The sequence below is a fragment of the Balaenoptera ricei genome, chromosome 14 (genome assembly GCF_028023285.1).
Source record: "Balaenoptera ricei isolate mBalRic1 chromosome 14, mBalRic1.hap2, whole genome shotgun sequence".
In the NCBI taxonomy this organism is placed as follows: domain Eukaryota; kingdom Metazoa; phylum Chordata; class Mammalia; order Artiodactyla; family Balaenopteridae; genus Balaenoptera; species Balaenoptera ricei.
The window spans coordinates 27,910,120-27,928,364 of record NC_082652.1 but is presented as its reverse complement, the minus strand read 5'-3'; the positions used below and the strand labels follow the sequence as shown (position 1 = coordinate 27,928,364).

The window sequence follows — 18,245 nt, the reverse complement described above, 5'->3', positions numbered from 1 at the left end:
CGGCGGCGGCGGCGGCGGCGGCGGCGGCGATGGCGGCCCTGAGGGGACCTGCCGGGCGCTTCCGGTGGCGCGTGCGGGCCGTGCCGGGCGGAGCGCGGGGCACTGCAGGTCTGCGGCGCACGGGCGGGCGGGCGGGCGCGGGATCGGGGTTCGCGCGGGGAGGCGGGGCGAGGGCCGGAGGGGTCCGCGCCGGCGCACTTTCCCCGCGGGGAACAGCGCGGGGAGAGTGGCCGCCTCCCGCTCCCCCGGCCCAGCATTACCTGTGGTCCCGACCGTGGTGACGGTGGCTCACCTCCCGAGGTCACCAGGTTTCGCGCCCTGCGCACCCCACTGGCCAGGCCTCCCACCTCCTCCCCAAGACCTCGTGGGCGCACACAGCAGGTGCTCAATAGATGCACGTGCAAGGAATCAAGGAGGGGACGTTGAGTCCGGCGGTCTGCGCTCTTTGGGTGCCATGCGGGAGCGGAGCACGCTCTGCTGGTCCTCCTGGAGCCGCCAAGGGTCATGGACCAAACCAGACAGCAATCCGATGACTGCGGGCGCTGGGCCTGCTAGGGTCCTGAGCACCGGCTGGGCACACGGGGCAGGGGGTGGGGGTGGGGGTGATTCCCGGTTGGGGGGCTCCCCCAGAGCTGGCCACAGTGCCACCATATCTGCCACCGCAGTGTGGCCGGTTCCACGCATGACAACATGCTCCCCACCACATCCCTGCAGGGACCATCCCCCAGACCCTACCCCTGGACTGCCCCACAGGGAGTGAGTGCTGAGGTGCTGGAGCAGGGACAGGGGGAGGGCTCCTTCACGGATAGGGTGCTGTGGGAGGAAGATTGGCGGCCCTGGCCAGCTGTGTGCCACCCTGGCCTTGGGGAGCAGGGCTAGGTAGCCCTGCAGAGTCTGGGGAGGCGGTCACCAGCTCCTGAGGTGGGGACGGAGGGCTGCTCTTGGTGGCTTTGCTGGCCCCTGGGCCCCCCTTGCTGCACATGTCAGGTGGGACCTTCATGATTAAAGCCCTCAGCCCTCATGCTGCAGCTGCTGTGACAGCCCAGGCCGTGCAGGCTGGCAGGAGGCCATGCACCCAGAGTTCTGCCCCCACGCTCAAGGGCAAAAGGGGGACCCCCAGGGCCTGGGTGAGGAGGAGCCAATAGGGCCTGGGGACGGTGCCAACACCTAGTCAGCAGGGTCTGATTTTGAGCCTCAGCCTCCACTTCAGCCCCGGAGCTCCTGATAGGAACATGCCTGCCCCATCCAGGCATGGGGGGTGGCAGACATGGCCCCTGAACAGGAGCCAGAGTGACCACGATGCTGGTGTCACCTGTTCCCTAACCCCTGCTTCCAGGAAAGAGTGTGCAGGGGGGACAGCTGTGCAGATGCTCCCCCAGGTGGCTCCCGAGGTGGCCAGCGGCCTGTGGGTTCACGGGGGCCTCCACCTCCCCAGAACGCTGTTCCTGAGGCCTCGCCATCCTGGCGGGGCTCTGCTCTTTTCAGGCCCTGTACCAGCCGCTGTGTTCAGGGAGGAGCAGAAAATCAGAAGAGGGTGGGCTCAGGACACAGGGGCAGACACACCTTCCCGGCTGAGCCCCTGCATGCGGGGAAGGGAGCAAGGCTGTGAGGTGCCCCAGGGCACCCCATAGAGTGCACGGGTGTGTCCCCAGCTGACACCCTAAGGGCAGCACCCGCCCTGCCCGTCTTGGGGTCCTTCAGGGTCCTTCCTCCCCTACAGGCTACCCAGACCCCCCAGGTGTTTAAAGGCAGATTTCCTGCAGTGGAGCCTACAGAGGCCCCACGGAGGCCTCTGCCAAGGGCTTATCAGACAGAGAGGGCTGCTGGGCGTGCACGTGGGGAGAGCCCACCGCCAAAGATAAGCCCACAATCCACGCAGCCAGCTGCTCATGCTGCCCTCTGCCTGATAGAGTGGGGCTGCGGGGTGACACAGCCGGGACCCTGTAGTGGCAGCAGGAGGGATGGGCATCTGCCATGGAAGGTAGGGACATTCTCCTGGTCAGAGCCTCCCTGAGCAGCAGAGATGAGCAACTGGATGCAGCCCCTAGCTGCCTCGACCTCCCCGCCTACCTCCCCACGTCCTGATGATCTTCCGTTATTTCTTCCTCCCTCCACGGGGAGCGGGCCGGAGCCTGGTGCTGGGGGTCCCCAGCTCGGGGCTCTCACAGGTTGGCCACACCTAAGGACACACCTGCCCTTGCCGTCCCCCTGCTTCAGTTTTCTCTGGCCTGCCTTCCGTGCCAGCATTTACAGGAGACGGATAGCGGCTTCTGCAGGGAGGAAGGACTCCAGCAGCCTGTGTGCCGGGGGCAGGGGTGGAGGGTGCAAATGGCCTCCAAGGAACCCAGAGGCGTTTCAGAGCCGCTGTCCTGCCAGGCCCCGCCGGGCACTGTGAGAGGCCAGGCCGTGTTGCCCAACGCATGGGCCGCCCTTGTTCTCCCTCACTGGTGACAAAGGGTGACCTTTACAACGGAAAGACAGGTGGAGTCAAGACAAACGTTTTAATCTCGTGTCTGCTAGAACGTTGGGTGAAGTTGAGTTCAGGGCAGTCCTGCCAGTTCAATTACCTTCCTGATGTGGGGAGGTGGGGATTACACCTCCGCCAGCCTCACCTGCTTAGTCTCGGGATCTGGGCAGACAACATGCACCCCGTCATTGCTTCCTGCCTGCTGGGGGATGTGTGGTCACCCCATACCATCACAGGACGGGACTCCCATCCCCTAAAGTGGACCCTGTACTGCATTGGAAACTGTGTGGCCTCCTGGGATTGCGCCCCAGGCTGCTCCTGGTCCTTCCTTCTCAACGTCTCCCCCTCACCCCTGCAGGGCGGCAATGCTATGACCTCCTGGTGATTGGCGGGGGATCCGGCGGCCTAGCCTGTGCCAAGGAAGGTACGTGTCCTGCGTCCTGCATCCCGCCAGCATGGCAGGGCCTCCAGGCTTCCGGGTCCCCTGGAGAGGGCAGTGGTGCTCTCCGGGCTGGGTGGGGATGCTCCTTAGCAGCCACAAGCTGAATGCATTGTCTCTGCAGTTGGCCTGCTCCTCCCCGCTACAACCCCAGGCAACCACTGATCTGCTTTCTCTCATTGTAGATTAGTTTGCATTTTCTAAAATTCTGTCTAAATGAAATCATGCTGTGTGTATTCTTACTTTCCGGGCTTCTCCACAAAGCACAATTATTTGGAGATTCATCTGTGTTGCTGTGTGTATCCAGAGTTCACGCCTTTTCATTACTGATAAGTATTCCACTGTATGTCTAGACCACGTTTGGTTGGTTCATTCGCCTGTGGATTGGGTTGTTTCCAGTTTTTGGCTGTTGTGAACAGTGCTGCTATGAACATTCGTGTGTGTGTGTGTGTGTGTATGTGTGTGTGTGTCTTTGTGTGGATGTGTGTTTTAAATCTCTTGGATAATCTCCTAAAAGTGGAACAGCTGGGTCATGTGGTGTATCTCTCATTTAGGTATTTTTTCATTTCTTTCAGTAATATTTTGTCATTTCAATATACAGGTCTTTCACATCTTATGTCAGATTTATCCCTAGTGTTTCATATTTTTAAAACAGCTTTACTGAGGTACAAGTCACACACCATACAGATCACTCATTTAAACTGCCTATTTCAGTGGATTTTATATTCACAGAATTGTGCAACCATCACCACCACCAATTTCAGAACATCTCATCACCCCCAGGTACTCTGTACCCACTGGTAGTCACCTGTCCCCCTCCCCTCCTCAGCACCAGGCTACCACTAGTTTCCTTTCCGCCTCTATGGACTGGCCTGTGTTCTGGATGTTTCATAGAAACGTGTGGTTTTGCTCTCACTCAGCATGATGTTTTTAGTGTTCATCTGTGATACAGTGTGTGTTAGTACTTCGTTCCTTTTTTAGGGCTGAATAGTGTGGATGAACCACATTTTGTTTATCCACTTGTCCGCTGGTGGATGTTTGGGTTATTTCTGCTTGGGGCAGTTATGAGTAATGCTGCTCTGAACATTCCTGCAGGTTTTGTATGGACGTGTGCTTTTATTTCCCTTGGGCAGATTCCCAGGAGTGGAATTGCTGGGTGATAGGGTAGCTCAAGGTTTAACCTTTTGAGGAGCTGCCAGACTATTTTCCAAAGTGTCTGCACCATTTTATATTCCCACTAGGAAGTGTGGGGTTCAAATTTCTCCACATCCTCACCAACACCTGTTACTGTCTTTTCTATCGTAGCCCATCCTAAGTAGGTGGGAAGTAGGTGGTATCTCATTGTGGTTGACTTGTATTTCCCTCATGGTTAATGGAGCATCTTTTCATGTGTTTATTGGCCATTTCTATATTTATGGAGAAATGTCTATTTAGAACCTTTGCCCATTTTTAAGTTGGGTTGTCTTTTCATTATTGAGTTATGAGAACACACACACACATACACACACACGTATATTCTGGATATTAGATCCATATCAGATGCATCATTCTCAATTACTTTCTCCCATCCTGGGGGTTATCTTGTCACTTTCTTGATGGTGTCCTTTTCAGCACAAAAGTGTTTAATTTTGATGAAGTCAGTTGATCTGTTGTTTCTTGTGCTTTTGGTGTCACAGCCAAGAAACAGCGTCACGATCCAAGGTCACAAAGACTTAGGCCTGTTTTCTTCTGAGAGCCTCACAGCTTCAGTTCTTACATTTAGGCCTTTGGTGCATTGTGGATTAACGTGCAGACGTGGTGAGGTTTTTGCCTCCGGGTTTGAGACATGCACCTTTCCGTGTCACAGTCCCCCTTCAGGTGACACTCTCCCACCAGTCACGTTCCACTTCTACATGTTACAAACTCCACAGCACATTGTACAATTTTTGTTTAAACAGTGACCTTTTTTTTTATACTGATTTTTTTTGTTTGTTTTTATTTTTTATATATTTATTTATTTGGTTGCACTGGGTCTTAGTTGTGGCAGGAGGGCTCCTTAGTTGGGGCTCGCTGGCTCCCTAGTTGTGGCATGCAAACTCTTAGTTGCAGCATGCACGTGGGATCTAGTTCCCCGACCAGGGAACGAACCCGGGCCCCCCTGCATTGGGAGCGCAGAGTCTTAACCACCGCGCCACCAAGGAAGTCCCTAAATAGTGACATTCGGAAGAGATTTCAGCGATAAGGAAAAAGCTAACACATCTGCCCATGTGGTCGTCATTTCTGGGGCTTCCGTTCCTTTCTGTGGATCTGAATTTCCACCCGGCATCATTTTCCTCCTACTGGAAGGACGTCCGTGAATACTTCTTGTCATGTGGCTCTAGGGGTTATAAATTCTTTCAGCTTTTGTGAGTCTGAAGACATCTTTACTCTGCCTTCATTTTAAAAAGATATTTTCTCTGCGTATAGAATTCAAGGGGACAGTACAGCCGGCCCTCTGTATCCACAGGCTCCACATTCACAGATTCAACCAACCACAGATCAAAAAAATGTTTTAAAAAAAATTCCAGAAAATTCCAAAAAGCAAAACTTGAACTTGCCACATACTGGCAACTATTTATCATTTACACTGTATTTACAACTACTTACGTAGTGTTAACATTGTGTTAGGTGTTATAATCTAGAGATGATTTAAGGTAAAGGTTACTGCAGATGCTGCACCGTTTTCTATAAGGGACTTGAGCGTCTGGCTGCTCCGGGTTGTCCCAGAGCTCATGAGAGCTCTTTCCATTGTGGATAGTTTCTATTCCTGTTTTCAAATTCACTAATAAAAGAGTGTGCGATGTCTACTTGACCATGAACCCCACTCGGTGCAGTATTCATCTCTACAGTTCAACTTGGGTCCTTTTTTCTATCTTCCATGTTACTTCTTGACTTTTTGAACATGTGGAATACAGTTAAAACACCTGTTTTACTTTTTTTTCCACTAATTCTGACGTTGGTGTCAGTTCTTGGTCAGTTTCCATTGACTATTTTTCCCTTTAAGGGCTGTACTTTCCTGCTTCTTTGCGTGCCTGGTAATTTTTGTTTGAGTGCCAGACACTTTGGACTTTACCTTGCTGGTTTCTGGATATTTTTATATTCCTAGAAATATTTCTGAGCATGTTCTGGGATGTAGCTACAGACAGTTTGATCTTTTTGAGTCTTCTGCTTAAGATTTGTTAGGCGCTCTGGCACTGTGCCCGGTCTAGGGCTAATTATTCTCAGCTGCTGAGGCATGACCTTCCTAATGCTCACCCAGTGCTCCAGGAGTTAACGTTTCTCCAGGCTGGCTTCTGGGAGCAGCACTGTCCCGGCCTTAGGTGCTTTCCCCTCTCTCTCCTCTCTGTCCTCTGTCCTAGGAACTCTCAGGCCGGGAGCCTGCTGGACCTTCCTGGGCCCCCTCTGTGCTGTGTCCTGCAGACTCTCTGGTCGCGGGGCTCACCTCGTCCCTTTCCTGTCTCTCAGAGATCGCTGGCCTTTGTTTTCGTTTATTCAGTTTCTTGAAACCATTATTTCGTGTATTTTGTCAGGATTTTTGGTTATTTTGAGCAGGAGGCTAACTCTGGTCCCTGTTGCTCCATCCTGATCAGACCTGGGAGCCAGGCATTGGTATGTCTGAGGTGTCCCCTTGGCCGGAGACTTTAAATCAAGCACTGGGATCCCATCTTAATTCAGTTGAATGAAATGGTTTTGTTAATGAAGGCTTCTAAAATTTGGTTCTAATCTTGGTAGCTGGTAGCCATGAATCAAGCATGTTCTGTAGTGTTTCAAACACTCGTGGGCTCGTGACATACAAGTGGGGCGTGCCCTCGGGGCCGTCACAGCCAGGGACCAGGGCTGGCTGATGCAGTGTCACAGGCGAGCCAGCGGGAAGCCCGTGATTAGTCCTGGCCTCAGAACCTGGGGCTTGTGGCTGGGGGAGCATGCTGACAGCTGGGGGCTCCAGGCAGGGGTGCAGTTGAGGGAGGCCAGGGAGGGGGCTCCAGGCAGGGGTGCAGTTTGGAGCCCTGGTCTTGGGGCCTGGCTGACCTGGACCTGCCATTTGACCTCCGAGCTTCCATTTCCTCACCCTGAGAGGAGGCAGCAAACGTCCACCTGGGGGCTCTGACCAGGGTAGACCGAGGGCCATCCCACATGGTGTCCGGGGAAGAGAGGAGTGAGGGAGGGCCTGGGGAGCGAGCCGGGGGCCTCCCTGTGATGCCTCCAGGGAGTGTGCTTGGGGTGGGCCCTGGGCCTGTGCTGGACCTGCAACCAGGTTGGGGGGGGTGCGTCCCAGCACTGCTGTGGTGGGTGGTGCAGAGCCTGTGGTCAGGAAAAGGTCGGGGTGCCCATCTAGGGGCAGCATAGCTGGGGGGCAGAGGCAGTGGGAGACCCGGCTGCATAGCTCGTGGGCGGCTGCTGGCCCGGTCCTTCCCCAACCTCCTCTGGGCCTTGTGGGCTTCTGGGGTCCCCGACCCTGAATCAGTCCCTGGTTGTACTCACCTGCCTGCTTCTCTGGTCCTTCCAGCCGCTCAGCTGGGGAAGAAGGTGGCCGTGGTGGACTACGTGGAGCCTTCCCCCCGAGGTAGGCAGCCCCCGCCGGGAGCCGTGTGTCCTGGGGAAGGTGTCGGGGGGTCACATACAGAGGGTGGCTGAGCCCTGGACTGCTGCCCAGTCTCCGGACGGCGTCCTGCTTCTCGGGGAAGCTGCCATCACTGTAGGTTCCTCATCCTCCTCATTTAAACCAAGTCTGAATGCAACTGCAGCCGACGCGTCCACACGGCAGGTTCACCTGGGCCGCGTTGGAGTTAAAGCAACTAAAAGGAATTGGAAACAGCTGTAGAGCAGGGCTGGCCTGGCTCAACTGAACCCGGTCTGTGTGCTCTTCCCACCTCCCCAGGTACCCGGTGGGGCCTTGGTGGCACCTGCGTGAACGTCGGCTGCATCCCCAAGAAGCTGATGCACCAGGCGGCGCTGCTAGGGGGCATGATCCACGACGCCCCCCACTACGGCTGGAAGGTGGCTCAGCCCCTGCACGACTGGTGAGGGCGTGTGGGGGACGGCCGATCCCATCAGCGTCACAGGAGCTGCGGGCGCGATTCTCACCCGGGAGCACCTCTGGGCCCCCAGCAGTGGGCAAAGTCTGGAGACGTTTTTGGTGATCTCCACAGTGGGGGCTGCACATCCCCTGGGTGGAGCCTGGGACGCTGCCACTTGCCCCACGGTGCCCAGGACACCCCTGGAAGGATGCTCGGCCCAAAGGCTGCAGTGCTTCAGGCCTGGCGGGTGGCACGTGGTCCGCTCGGAGCCCCTCGGTCTGAAGCCCCAAACCTGGCCCTGGGGCGGCAGCCGTGGGGACAGACATCACCTTTACCACCTTGAGAAACCCCTCTGCTTCTGGGCATTTCTGTTAAGGGCTGTTTGCCTCTAATAATCTGTGACGGGACCACAGCTGACACTTGTGTGGTGGCTTTAAGCATCGTGCTTTGTGTCAACAGGGGGAAAATGGCAGAAGCCATTCAGAACCACGTGAAGTCCCTGAACTGGGGGCACCGGGTCCAGCTGCAGGACAGGTACCAACGCCGCGCTAGGCTCTGGGCGGGTCCTGGGGCACGTGAGGACTCCCCAGGAGGAGGAGGCGTGAGACCTGGGTTAGAAAGCCCAGCCACCCTCGCCCCTCGTGGTGCCTGCTCTCCCCGCCTCACCATCCCCTCCCTGCTGGGCACCCCCTTCACCAGCAGGAGGTCCGTGGGTGTTTTGGGGGGAGGGTAACTGGGTGCATGTGGGGGCCTCCCCTTCCTGGTGGAGGGTGTCCAGGTGACATGACTGACCTCGGGGGAGGCCCGGCCACCTCTGTCCTCACACACCAGGGCTGAGCTTGGGCCCTTAAGACACCCCTGCATGGCAGCTGTGGTCACCACGTCCCAGGGAACCCTGGGGAGACAGCAGCCGCGCCCCATGCTTCCCGGTGCGGGTCCACACACTCCTTTTGCCCCCCGTGAGCCATGGGTGGCCCAAGCTCACATTGTAGCCATCTGCCTAGTGCTCCCTATTTAATCCTGAGGTGATGCCTCATTTGCAGAGGAAATGTTTGAACATTCTATTTTTATTTTGCAGAAAAGTGAAGTACTTTAACTTCAAGGCCAGCTTTGTCAACCCACACATGGTTTGTGGTGTCTCAAAAGGTGGGGAAGAGGTGAGCGCCCACCTCCCGGGGCCCCTGGGGCAGCACGGGCCAGTCCATGGGTCAGTCTGTGGCCCAGGCGGGTGGACCTCAGCTCTGCTCGGCCTCAGCGCTGTCCTTGGAGATCAGCGCTGCTGGGATTGATACAATGTTCCTCTGGGGCTGAGGCCAGTCTAATTCTTTGTGAAGGAGGAAGTGACCACGCCAGGCTGCCCGCTGCTCAGGCGGCTGCAGCCCTGCAGGGGTTTGCGGGGATTCCAGGAGACCTTACCCCCCGTGTGATGCTGTGTAAACTGTGAAGTGCTTGGACTTAGAGGCTCTCCTGCCAGTCCCTGGGGCTGCTGCCACAGGGTCCACACTTCAGGGCAGAGGCTGTGATGGGGAAGCTGGTGGAGCCCTCGAGTGGGAACCACAGGTGACCCGGGTGACTGTGGCTTTCTCGGTTTCTTCTCAGACTCTGCTTTCGGCCGACCACATTGTCATCGCCACCGGAGGGCGGCCGAGGTACCCCACGCACGTGAGTGTCCTCAGGAGCCCCCACGCCCCCCACCCCGTTCATGGTCTGGTGACGTGCACCTCCCACTCCCCCCTTTCCTCCAAGTGGCCCTGTGCTCACAGCTGTCACTTTCCACTGCCCGTGCTCTTGAGTGCCCTCTGCTGAGCCAGGTTCCCACATCCCCACTTGGCTGAGTCCCGAGACCGGCTCTCGCGTTCCTCGGCTGCTGGGCCGGCCCCCGCCTGCCCTCTTCCTGTCCCCACGTCACTTCTTCTCTATCTCCCGTGTTGATTCCTCCTTTTTAGCCTCAGAATGTTGGAACGTTTGGGACTTAAGCCTTGTTCCTCCTCCCCCAAACCCAAATCTTGTTCTTTAGTTGACATGAAACTCACATACCATAAAATGCACCCTTTCAAAGGGTACAGCCCAGTGAGTTCCAGTTTACTCAGAGTCGTTCACCCGTCTGTCCCACTACTGAATCTCAGAACGTTTCATCCGCCCAGAACGAAACCCTAGCCCCATCAGCCGTCGCTCCCGCCCCCCTCCCCTGGCCCCAGCAGCCTGCTCTCTGTCTCTGTGGATTTGCCTGTTCTGGACGTTTCACATCAGTGGGTTGAGATGCACGGCCTCTTTGACCAGCTTATGGCTGAGTGATGTTCCGCGGCGGGTGTGACATTCTGTTGTCCGCTTGCGCGGTGGACCTCTGGGTTGTTTCCATTTTGTTATGAGTGACGCTGCTGGGAGCCCATGTGGATGCGGGTTGTCCCTTCTCCTGGGCAGACACCTGGGGGTGGAGGTCCCAGGCCCTGGGGGCGGGGGGCAGCCTCACCGTTTACATCCCCACCTGCAGTGCGTGGGGTTCATCCTTTTTGGTTTCTTCTCGTGTCTTGTGATGTTTTGCTGAAAAGTGATCATTTCAAATAAAATGACATGTTCACTCTGGAAGCTAGGATCTCCCTCCACTTTGGGATTTCGTTTATTGCTGCTTGGCTGTTGGGTGATTTTTCTGGACCGATTTTGTAAACTCTTTATTCTGTGTCCTGTGAGGCTACTGAGGTCTCTGCTCAGTGGCCAGCTAGTGATTGGGCAGAGATGTGCTTAAACACCAGACCCAGGAAGTACCCCCGTCTTTGCGAGGTGCCCCACCCTCAGCGCTCAGCCTGGTGGGGGACGCTCTGCCTTCGCCCCCACCTCCTGCTTCTGCGGGACCTGGAGGCCAGTGCTCAAGGCCGCCCCAGACCCAGACATAGGCCCAGACAGGTGGATGGGGAGGACCAAGGGCGTGGTTCTGCGTCCTCGCAGACTCTTAAATCTGAACCTCCGTCCAGTTCTGTGCTTCCACTGGAAACAGGAGCTGGGAGGGCGCCAAGGCAAGTACACACTCCAGTCCTCAGGACCGCGACGCGGCCCCTGCCGCTGTCAGCTCAGCAAAAGCAGCCTCCAGAGGGGACCAGACAGCTGTGCCAGGTGGCCCTGGGCAGGATGTGTGGCTCCGTAGGAGGGGAGGGCGCTTGTTCCAGTAGCCACATAGGCAGGGGCCAAGTGGTGACCATTAGTGATCCCTCACCCACAGCTGGGCCCACGTTGGCTCCACTCAAAGCCCCTGATGGCCGTGGTCAGTTCCTGGGACCCAGGGATCAGCTCAGCTCCACCCTGCACGTGGCTGCCAGAGCGCCTGCGAGGGGACTGGCCCGGCCTCTCCCTGCTGTCCGCTTGCCTGAGGGGTGGGGGGGTGGGGGTGGGGGTGAAGCAGGAGCCTCGGGTCCTGGGGAAGCCGCTCAGCGGCCACTCTGCTCTTGGCTGCCCACCCCGGTGCCTGCCAACACTTGTTGTGTTTTAGTCCCTTTGATATCCAGACCTTTCGATCTTCTTGAGCAAACTTAAGAAATTCCTGACTTTATTTTTTTTGCCAATTGGAACCATAAACTGTTTGAAATCCGTTTCCTCTCTCCCAGCACATCTGACTCTCAGGGGCCATAGAGAGGACGTGTCCTGTGTCCCCCACTTGCTGGGGTATGGGGTGACCTGGACAACTCCCGGGCACAGGGCCCACCGTGCTGTCCCTCAAGTGCCCCCGGTCGGTTGCATCCAGCCTCCAGCCTTCAGCCTGGCGCCCTGGGAGCTGGCCCGCGCCACTTCACCCCTCGCTCCCCACAGCCCTGGGTCTGGATCTGGGGGGAGTCCTGGAGATCGAGAGGAAGGAGCCGCTGCCCCGGGCCCCCCAGGAGCGGCCGTGTCCCCTGTCCAAGAGGCTGCACCCGAGGAAGTGCAGCCACATGTGGGCAGGTGGTTCTGGCCCAGTTGTGTCTGCAAACTGGGCGTCCTCGGAGGGAGCCCCGGGGCAGCCGGGGACGCGGACCTCACATTGACCCTTTTCCCGGATAGATCGAAGGTGCCTTGGAATACGGGATTACGAGTGATGACATCTTCTGGCTGAAGGATTCCCCTGGAAAAACGTAAGGCCTGGGGGTGCCCAAGGGGCCCCACTCCCCTGTGCACACGGCCAGGCGGGGAGCACACGCCGCTGCCCCTCTGTAGCGCATTCTTTCCCGCCTACCTGAGGAAAGGGCAAAAAGCCTGGCCCTGTGCCCATTTTGGGCTGACACTCTCCCAGGACTGAGTCACAGTGCGTGGCCCTTATTGTCTGGGGCGCAGGTTTTCACCAGGGTTCCCAGGAGCTGCAGGTCCCAGCGGGTCCTCAGGGCCATCTGGGTGGGTGGGTAGGTGGGTGGGCCCTGGGGAAAAGCCCTGGTCCCCCTCCGGCTCCGATCGAACGTCCCCGTTTTCATCTGTTTGTCACCTGGGCTTCCCTGAAATCAGCAAAGGCTTGGGCTGCCAGAAACCAGAGCCCAGCTGTGAAGCCAGACCTGCAACGTGACTGGCCCCCCCGTGGCCAAGGGCCGGGTTCACTCCTGGCATGGGGTCCAGGTCTGGATGCTGCTTCCTGGACACCGAGGGGACCTCATGCTCGCAGGGACCATAGAGGCCACCAGAGGGCGACAGAGGCTCGGCCGTCATAGTGCTGGGCTGTGGGGGACCGGCTGCCGATGGCCCGAGGGCATGCCCGGGGTGGGCAGGTGTGTGCAAGTGTGCATGTGTCAGCATGGGTGAGGGCATGTATGTGTACACGTGAGCATGTGTGTGAACACGTGAGCACGTGTGTGAGAGCTTGCGCGTGTGCTCGTGCTGCGCTCTGCTTGTCCTTGCTATCCCAGCCTCACAAGATGTCCTTGTTCAGGGCTGGGCACGGCCCCTGGCATGGGGGTGGCTTGGTGTGACCTCCCACCACTCGCGGCCACCTCGTTGTGGAAGGCTGCAGTGAAAACCCCAACGTGCGTCTTCTTGTTGTCTCAGTGTTTCTTACATGTCGTGTGCGCGGTCAGGGCTGTGTCCACAGTAGAGAACTGCGGTCCCGGCTGGGCATTTCCATGGGGCCTGAAAGGAAGGGAGCCTCTCCTGCTCCCTGCGGGGGTGTGGAGGGAGCGCAGCCACTTCCATCTGCGGTCAGGCTCCTGGCCCTGGCCACTGCCTCGCCTCCCACAGGGCCCCCAGGCTGTGGTTGGTGCTTCGACTTGGCAATAGTTGTTAATTTTTCTGATGTCACATTTATCACGTTTTCTCTTTACGCCATAGTATCTGGGTTATTTGTTGTTTTGTCTCTGACTAGTAGGTTAAATGTGGCCTGGTTTCATTTGCGTTTGCTATTATGTGGTCTTTTGTGCAATTACTGGCCGTTTAAAATTGAGTGTGTGAGTCGTGAGTGTGTGTCTGTGAGTGAGCATGTGTCTGTGTCTGTGAGTGTGAGTGTGAGTGTGTGTGGCTGTGAATGGGGGTTGCTCGCTCCTGGGCCTGCTCTCTGGCTTTTCTCTTTCTTATCTTCCCGAAGGTTTGCTGTCAGGACTGAGATCCCGTGTTGTTTACAATTGCAGATTTTCTCAGCTTGTCCTTTTAACTCATGTAACATACAAATGTTTTGGTCTTTTTTTTTTTTAAGTGTAGCTTAGGCTCTTTTACACTTAATGGCTGTTAGATTTATTGCATGTTCAGGAGGGCCTTTCCCCTCCAAGATCGTTTTTGACAAAAGCCCTGGATTTCCTGTGGGTCCCAGGGCCTTGGGGCGTCTGCAGCACATCTGCGGCAGAGACAGGGTCCCATGCGTCCACCACCAGCCCCTCCCACAAGCCTGGAAACTCCTCCAAGCGGAGCCCAGCCCTGCTCTGGCCCTGATTCGGGGTCCCTACCGCTGCGCAAGTGCCCAGCGTGGTCTTCAGACCTGCGTTGTTTTCTTGCGCATTGATTTCTCTGGGTCACTGAGGCACTTTGCCAGCCTCTCCGAGGTGGACTGTGGAGACCGTGGTGCCGATGGCCTTCAACCTGCGGCCGCCTGGACACTGGCTCCCCGCTTGGTGCTTCTGGCCTGGCTGAGGCCGCCCGTGTGGCCTGGTAATCTCCGCCCATCACCGAAGGCCAGCAGTTTCTGAATCCTGGTCTTTTGTTAAATTAGTTCCTGTGTGTTTTATTTTCTCTCGTTTGCTATTTCCCCGTTACATTTTGAGAGCTAAGTCCACCTCCAGGAGGGGCCGGTGTCTGGCGGCTCTCACTGCCCGCTGCTCACCGGAGGCTGGTGCGCGGAGAGGCCGCACAGGCCGGAAGGAGGCCCGGGCGCAAGGGCCCCATGCAGCTGCCCCCAGTGACCACGTGCTGGGGCAGCGGCCTGCGCGGCCGGGAAGACAGCCCCAGATATTGGGGTCAGGAAAGTGTTTATTTTCTTCAGAAAAAAAAACGTTTAGAAGACTTTTTTAAAAAAGCTCTTTCGTTTAGAAGGAATCTAGGTATGTTATTGTTTAAGGAAAAAAGTGTTTGCAATGTATCAGTCACCCGTTCCGTTCTGAGCATGATTTATGTGAGGAAATGGTTTTTTTAAAAATTAAGCTGGAGATATATCCCTGTACGATGCTTCTGTGAAACGCAGCTTTTGTGCGGAGCTGTGGATGCAAGTTGTAACAGTGTGATACGGGAGTCAGTGTTTACTCCTTACATTCCTGCCCGCAGTCAAAATAAGCCCGAGGGTCTACAGTAGCATTTCTGTATTTTATCAGCTTGGGCTGGGCTGGGGGGGCCTCTGCTCACACTCCGAGGGGCTGTTTCTGCCAGATTTATTTGCCTTATAAATATTCCCCGTGTTTATTTTAACTCGCCTTTAAAATGGAGCTGAAATGAATATGGACCCGAGAGCTGCCCCCGGCCCTGGAGGCCTCCTGAAGCCGGGCGGGACCTTCCCACTTGGCCCCGGCCAGGAGGCCAGCCGGCGGCCGAGGGTGCCCAGCGTGCCTGGCCTCGGCCTGCAGCGGTGGAGCCTCCACTGGCCGGCTCCCTAGGGCCCGTGGGCGCCGCGGCTGGACCGTCCTTCAGGGGCGTCTGCATGAGGCTGGGTGGCCAGCAGCTCAGGCCTGGAGATCCGGCCCTCAGCCTCCGCGGTTGCCCCACCCGCCTTTGCCCCTGAGAGTCTTGGTGCTCTCTGGATATCCTGTGTCCAGCTGCTCCTGGGGGCCCCGAGCTCCGTGGCCCCAGCATTTCCTGTGCTGGCAGGACAGCTGCAGGGCCCCCACGCTGTGTGGGTGCACCCCCGGGGAGCGGATCGGGGCCTTCAGACTCAAGAGGCAGGTGGAGAGCTCTTTAAGCTGGGGCTCCAAGCCCTGAAGGAAGGCTTTGTTTCTGCTTCCTCCCCCTTCAGACTTGAAGGAGAGAGCCAGCCCTGTGATCAGGCTAATCCCACTGCAGTTACACCTTGGAGTACAGTGTTTGCAGCACCGAAGGGCACACAGGGGGGCTCCCCGAACACACACACAGCTGAGCGGGGCTCTGGGTGCAGGTGGAGCCCCCGTGGGGTGTCCTGCTGCAGTGTGAGGCCATGTGTCCAGTTCTCAGAGGCCCCGCCTCCCCAGGTCCTCCCTTTGCCAGCAGGGCCTGCCCTGGGCACTTTGCCTTGGCACCAGCTTCAGCCCCACCCAGGCTGGGGTCTCCTAGGTGGGGCAGGGTGGAGTGAAAACCAACACTGTTGACCGTCTTTCCTCTTGGAGACAAGATGAGGCCCAAGGTGACCATCAGGGCCAGTGGATGCCTGCCCGCTGTGAGGTTTCAGCCGCCCATGCTTGGTCAAGGACGCCCACTGAGGCCCGGCCTGGCTGGCGCCTGTACCCCAGATGTGCCCTCTGTTGGCGGCTAGGAGCCAGTAGCCTGGGGCTGGGGGTACCATGACCTTGAGGTAGGAGTGGGGGGCCCACCCCGCCTCCCTACCCTGCTCCCTGCAGGGCTTGGGGAGGTGCCCGGGGCTGCAGGAACAAAACGCTTTTGCCAAAATCAGGAGACCATGTTGCTGCGTTGCCTGGAGCTGGGCTGCGGGCTTCAGGCTGCAGCCACCCCCCGCCAAGAGGGTCTGCTCTATGGAGACAGGAAGGCTCGGACGAGCAGGACAGCCCAGCAGGCGGGCAGTGGGCTCCCCGGCACCTGCATGGCACGGTTGCCCAGGCCATGGCCACCCTGATTGGGAGCACAGGGCACCATGAGGTCCACACGGATGCTCTTCATTGGTCCTTGCGTTGGGGCAGGATGTTCAAAGCAGCTAAAGCCTGTTTGCATTTTAAGTAACTCGTAGTTTCATATTTTAAAGAAAGGCTTGTCCCCTTCCCCATACACATCAAGACTCAGGGAGGGCAGGTTGTGTAACGTTGAGTGTACCCACGCGCAGACATGTGCATTGTACCTATGTGTGTGTGCCTCACACGCCGAGCTCTCCCCACTCACCCTGCACAGGATGCCAGCACGGTCCTGTCCCAGCTCCTGAGAGGAAGCCGTGTGCCAGTTGCTTCCCGCAGGGCACCGGCAGCAGTATTCCGAGAGATGTGCTGCTGTTTGAAATGGAATTATATCATTAGTACCTGCTGGGATCAGAGCTGACATTTGCTTGTCCATCCTTGCATCACCTCCTCTCGTTCAAAGGCTGAGGGGTGATCTGACAAGCCCACCCACACGCCGCCCGGGCTGGGAGTCTCCACTCTGTGTTCAGTTCTGTTCATGTGTACACGTGTGCAAGTGTGTGTGTGTGTGCACATGTATGCATGCAGGGTGTGTGCAGCTGAATAACAGGAGAGGATCTGCTGGGTCCCAGCGTCCTGTGTCCCACTCCCCGGCTGCCCTTGCTAGGGGAGCTGACTCTCCCAGCCACAGGCCTGTGTGCAGTAGGGCTGGGTGGGCATGGGGTGGGCCGTCTGCCTGGGCCCCATGGTCCCAGAGTGTTCTGCCCACAGACAGGGCTTCCAGGAGCTGCCCCACGTCTGGCGCCTCCCCGTCTGTTTCCAGCCTGGCTGCAGGAGGTCCAGAGGAACCCAAGGCAGAACTTTCCTTAGGAGAGAAGGAAAAGCCTCCTACTTCTTCTGACTGGGCTTCATCCATGTTTGTCCCGCCTCCAGGCCCATCCCCGGGACGTGCTGTTTTGTCCCTGGCCACTCATTCCTTCGCCACTAGGCAATTTCCCAAACCAGCAGCTCTGTTTGTCATTTACAGCTGGAGCTCTGGGAAGTGGGTTTTGTACATTGGGACTGCCTGTTTGAACAGTTAGCCGCAGGGACTCCACAATAGTGACATGTCAGCTGACAGGCGCCCTGCATGAAGGCTGCAGGGCCCCGTCCCCCTCAGAGCCCCACCAGGGACGGCTGTGTGCATCATGGCGGCCACGTGTGAGACTCAATTTCTCTTTCTCTGTCCATCTCTCTTACAGGTTGGTGGTTGGGGCCAGCTGTATCCTTTGCTGCGTGCAGGTGACAGACAGATAGACAGCTGTGTTCACCATCCTGAGAGTGGAAGCTTGGACCCCAGGCCCGCCTCCCCCCCTTGCCGCACTCTCTCCCATGGGGCTTGCCCTCTGCCACCTGGAACCAGGCACTTACAGGCACTTACAGGCCCACTCAGGGCGGATGACCTGTGCTCGAGGGACAATTTGAGGTTGACCTTTGAGGCTGGGGCTTCCTGGAGGCTCTTCCTGAGCCACTCGCTGGCTGGGCAGCTGGACACAGCCGTGAAGCAGACAGTCCTCCCTGGAGAGCAGCCCCACTCAGGCCGGTTCCTTAAGAGGGAGTAGTAACACCAGGGAGGGTGGAGGGCGTGTCTGCAGGGAGATGGAGGCACTGAGGTCTGGGCACGTCTCCTGTCCTTCACCACACAGGCCCCTTGGTTAACCTCCAGGGAGTCTGGACAGAGGCCCCGTGGAGACAGAACCCGCCTGGCCTGTGGGTGCTGAAGGGAATCTCCACCTTGCCCTGGACGTGCGTTTGAGAGATGGGGGCGGTGGGGAGGGTGTCTCTGCGGCCAGTGTTGGAGACTCTTCTGGGCTGCTGGGGACTGGTGGAGACGGGGGCTGCTGGTGGGGGCACCGGGGGTCTTGCTGCCTAGCTCCCGTTAGTGTTCCTTAGCCTGCTCTGGCAGACGTGGCCCTGGAGTGCGCTGGCTTCCTCACTGGGCTCGGCCTGGATGCCACTGTCATGATACGCAGTGTCCCTCTACGGGCCTTCGACCAGGTAATGCCGGGCCGGTGTCCCCTCCACCTGTGGCCCACCTGGGCAGGTGCAGGTGTGGGCTGGGAGCGAGGTCTCAGTCTTTTTTTTTT

General features: G+C 57.6%; 1 protein-coding gene and 1 long non-coding RNA gene across 6 annotated transcripts in view; one reads left to right on the top strand and one right to left on the bottom strand.

The window, feature by feature from the left end:
• Positions 1 to 7: 7 nt before the first annotated feature.
• Positions 8 to 2,371, bottom strand: LOC132348069 (uncharacterized). Its single transcript, XR_009497345.1, has 3 exons — positions 2,071 to 2,371; positions 1,313 to 1,500; positions 8 to 570 (listed from the first exon to the last, which is right to left on the bottom strand). It is a non-coding gene; the product is annotated as an uncharacterized LOC132348069 (long non-coding RNA).
• TXNRD2 (thioredoxin reductase 2) overlaps positions 17 to 18,245 on the top strand; it is a 34,555-nt gene continuing 16,326 nt past the window's right edge. For all 5 annotated transcript variants that reach the window (XM_059895221.1, XM_059895220.1, XM_059895222.1 and 2 more), the window contains exons 1-10: positions 17 to 108; positions 2,826 to 2,891; positions 7,432 to 7,488; positions 7,804 to 7,945; positions 8,402 to 8,476; positions 9,021 to 9,099; positions 9,542 to 9,604; positions 11,969 to 12,039; positions 17,361 to 17,380; positions 18,065 to 18,156. In XM_059895221.1, coding sequence (XP_059751204.1) covers positions 30 to 108; positions 2,826 to 2,891; positions 7,432 to 7,488; positions 7,804 to 7,945; positions 8,402 to 8,476; positions 9,021 to 9,099; positions 9,542 to 9,604; positions 11,969 to 12,039; positions 17,361 to 17,380; positions 18,065 to 18,156 — 744 coding nt within the window. In that variant the 5' untranslated portion in view covers positions 17 to 29. The remainder of the gene's footprint in view (positions 109 to 2,825; positions 2,892 to 7,431; positions 7,489 to 7,803; positions 7,946 to 8,401; positions 8,477 to 9,020; positions 9,100 to 9,541; positions 9,605 to 11,968; positions 12,040 to 17,360; positions 17,381 to 18,064; positions 18,157 to 18,245) is intronic.